Source organism: Stegastes partitus, unplaced genomic scaffold (assembly GCF_000690725.1).
Source record: "Stegastes partitus isolate 25-593 unplaced genomic scaffold, Stegastes_partitus-1.0.2 Scaffold2436, whole genome shotgun sequence".
Lineage (NCBI taxonomy): Eukaryota > Metazoa > Chordata > Actinopteri > Pomacentridae > Stegastes > Stegastes partitus.
In genome coordinates, this window is record NW_007580167.1 from 9,637 (window position 1) to 13,299 (window position 3,663).

A 3,663-nucleotide genomic window follows, 5' to 3' on the forward strand; every position below is an offset into this window, starting at 1 on the left:
CCAGCCAGTCAAAACCTTACTATATGCAGAGTTGTCTGATGGAACAAAAAAAGTTGGTTGGCCACTAAATCACCATTGACCTCTATAGTTATTGTTCGCAGCAAGTGGACAGCCCTGACCCTCAACATCTGTTGCAGGATTGACATTAAATAAGAAAGAAAGAAAGAAAGAAAGAAAGAAAGAAAGAAAGAAAGCAAGAAAGCGTGCAAAGCGCCATAATAGAAAGACCGTTACCAACCTTAATACCTCCTGAACCCTTCTTGCTGCGAGGCAACAGTAATCCCAACTGCACCACCTCATTTGGAAGCATAATACCAGCATAGATTTTGGGGAAATGAGAAGTTTACTTTGTGTTGCTCCACTAAGAGCTGAGTCACAACTGTGGAGAACAGAAATGAAGTAAACATTTGTCATACTGTCCAGCAGACTGAGTATTTTGATTCAGATGTGGAAAACAACATGTTATGTTATGTCTGGATTGTAGTGCTCAAGAAGTTGTCAAAGTCACAATGAGATTGGGTCTCTGTGTGGAGTGCCCCTCCCCTCTGCTCTCGCTTCCCTTCTGCATGAATGGACAGATGAGGTAATCCCAGACAAAAAGGTGTAGGAGGCTTGGCTTCAACCCAGCTGTTCGGCTAATATAAGACTGTGCATGTATCAGCAGGACACAGTTTTTTTCAGGACCTGACACTTGGAGAAAGATCATGGGACAGAAACTGATGGGGCACACTGGGGCTGCCTGTGTGGATGCTTTGACGGAAATGAGCCCAGACGAGTCAGTGCTGATCCTCCTTAAACACTGCCGGGACATGAAACAACAGGAGACGAGACTCAGGCTCATCACTCTGTTCTTGCTGCTTGGGTGTGCTGCGCTGTTTATTTTTATGATCTTCTGTGGTAATTTACAACAGCATGAAAACTCTGGATCCAGTGGACAGACAGTAAGTTTCAAAACTTTTTCATTTTGTTCTGAATTTCCCTTTTTGTCTTCGAGAGTTTAAACTATGTCTGAATTCAGTATTGAGGCAACATGGACATGTGAAACACACTGACAGATTCATCCACAAACATCAATCATCAAGCTTTTGGATTAATTTAAAGCTTGCATGGTGCACAACAGACTGCGTTTAAAATGACAAATGTGAGTGGAGACAGTGGGCACCAGATTAAGCTGTGTTACTTCAATAGCTGTACTTAAAGATTTTTACGTACTAGGCTTGACTTGATGCTTTCTAAGAAAATGTATCAGATTTATTTTTATGTAGATGATTGTGTCCACATTTCTGAGTGCTGCACTGCATCCCAGAATCATCATAACAAGAAAACTCCCAGTTAACTTATACAAAATATATCTCAGTGGGCAAATGAATGATAGCTGACCAGATACACTTACCTACTGAGTGATGAAGAACCTCCTTCAACTCCTTTTAATTTCCCTTTGCAGCTTGTATAACAGCAAAGACAAGATCATTTTGGAATCTGTACAAGCTGTCACAAAATCCACATAATGGTCCTAATTGATTGTAATAGACAAAACTATATCCAAAAAATAAAGGACAGGTAAAAAAATGTGGTCTTCCTTTTTCACAGAGCACATCTGAGCACAGTGCAACCTACTCCAAGCAAGTGGCAGGGTGTCCTACAGGTATGACAAGTCATTCATCTTATTATTTCTAAATAAAATGAATTTTCAGGCATGATTTACTGCTCTTTAGTCTTCTTGACAAAGGCTCAAATACAGTCATATTTTCGGTTACTATTTGTGTCATATTTATAACTCAGAGAATGCTTGTGTTGCATCACACAGATGAGTGTTTCGCTTTCCCTGAAGTGTTGTGAACAAGCCAAAAACACTGTTTTGAACCTGTTTTTCCTCTCTTTCTCTGTCAACAGATAATGTTCCAAATGAATCCCTACGTGGGCTCAATGATCTCAGTAAGTGCTCCTCTTGAGATATGTTTCATGTTAGTTTATTCTTTCATTGTAATGTACATGTATTTCATCCATTTGTGGTATGTCCTATGTTGGTATAGCTGAGATTTAAATACTTCAAAGCTTCAAAAAGAAATAACCAAAACTTTAAGAACTTACTTTCAAAGACAGCTGTGAGTCACATCTGGCAGATTAACATCTAAGTTGTACAGAAATACATTCAAATATATTCTTTATTTCACAGACTGACAGCTAATGGTTCACAACAGTACAGGGTGAAGCCGCTTGTAGGTGGATCTGTGTTGGTCTACTGACATGCTGCAGCACAACCAGCTGGCATGCATACTCTTTTTTTTTTTTTTCCAAAGTTATTTTTTTGGCCTTTGTGCCTTTATTGGATAGTGTAGTGAGAGAGAGACAGGAAAGTAGGGGAGAAGAATGGGGGGAGGACATGTGGGAAAGGGTCATGAGCGGGATTGGAACTCAAGACCTCCACATCAGGACTGTAGCCCTGCACATGGGACACCAGCTCAACCAGGTGAGCTATAGCGGCGCCCCAGGCATGCAGACTCTTGGCACAAAGGAAAGACGGGAAACTGTCCAACATTCGGATTCATGTATTTTGTCAGGGCTCATTTGCTTTAAGAAGGAGATGCTTGTTTTCAGGCTGTAACAGTTAAAATATCTGCTCAGATAACTGATTTATTGTTTGTGTCTCATCCTGCAGGGTCTGTGTTTGAGAAAAATGTGACCAACAAAACATACATGAAATGGCAGCCTGTGTTAGGTGGAAACTACATCGAAAAGGAACGTGCCATTGAGATTCGTGTGACGGGCATCTATTTTGTGTACACAAGTTTTGCTTTAGGATGCCACGATGAACCTGAAGGCTTCAGGACGTTCTCTCTACAGCTGCGCAGACTGCCTTTGGGATACAGTGACATTCAAAACCTGACGGATGTCTGGGATGGTGTCAAGTGTCCAGAAGGGTTCCGGACTGTGTCTGTTGGGCGGCTTTTTGACTTGTTGCAAGGAGATCAGGTGAAAGTGTGGGTCAGAGAGGGCTACAAACTGATCACATCATCATCATTTGGTGTTTTTCGTGTATAGAAGATATACCTTTTCAATGTGACCATTGTTTTAGTCATTATTTTCTTTTTCTTTTTTAATTAAAACATTGTTTAGGGTTATTTAAGATTTGTATGTTTAAAAAGGCTATCTGTAAGTTATTTAGGATTAGATGAAGCATGGTATATGTGGAGGGATAAGAGAGAGAGAGAGCAATGTTGGAGTTATGTATGTATTTCATATATAGACGTATAGATTGTACTGGAGGAGTAAATAACATTTGCAAAAAAAAAATACTTATTTGGTGTTCAGATGAAGTTGGAGAGGTGGCTGACAAAACATCTTCACTTTCCACCAGGCTGTGGCTTTCATTTATCACCAGCCTGAACATAAAGTAATTGATGTACACGATGAAGATAAGATTGTCTCTAATGTATTAAAGCAATTCTATTGCCTTTACAGGTTTATGTTAGGATGTTTGAGCCATCCATGTTAAAAGATTTCTAATGGCTTTTGGGTGAAATGCCTACAGTAAGCTCTAAGATTGAGGCTGTTTCAAATTAATTTTGATTATATAAAAAAAAAGAATGAATATATGATTATATTCAATTTATTTTTAGATGACCCATATCATTTTTAGCTGCATTTTTGCATTAAAGCAGG

The 3,663-nt window shown here is 39.4% G+C and overlaps 1 protein-coding gene across 1 annotated transcript; it reads left to right on the forward strand.

Annotated features, from left to right (window-relative positions):
- Positions 1–674: 674 nt before the first annotated feature.
- Positions 675–3,459, forward strand: LOC103375017 (uncharacterized). Its single transcript, XM_008305202.1, has 4 exons — positions 675–941; positions 1,591–1,645; positions 1,894–1,935; positions 2,660–3,459. Exons 1-4 carry the CDS (start codon positions 705–707, stop codon positions 3,040–3,042), a joined length of 717 nt encoding a protein of 238 aa, XP_008303424.1. The 5' UTR covers positions 675–704; the 3' UTR covers positions 3,043–3,459.
- The last annotated feature ends 204 nt before the right edge of the window (positions 3,460–3,663 follow it).

Coding starts and splice junctions, on each gene's coding strand:
- LOC103375017 (XM_008305202.1), top strand. CDS start 705: ATGGGACAGAAACTGATGGGGCACACTGGGGCTGCCTGTGTGGATGCT. Junction 942..1,590: donor CTGGATCCAGTGGACAGACA/GTAAGTTTCAAA, acceptor CCTTTTTCACAG/AGCACATCTGAGCACAGTGC. Junction 1,936..2,659: donor ACGTGGGCTCAATGATCTCA/GTAAGTGCTCCT, acceptor CTCATCCTGCAG/GGTCTGTGTTTGAGAAAAAT.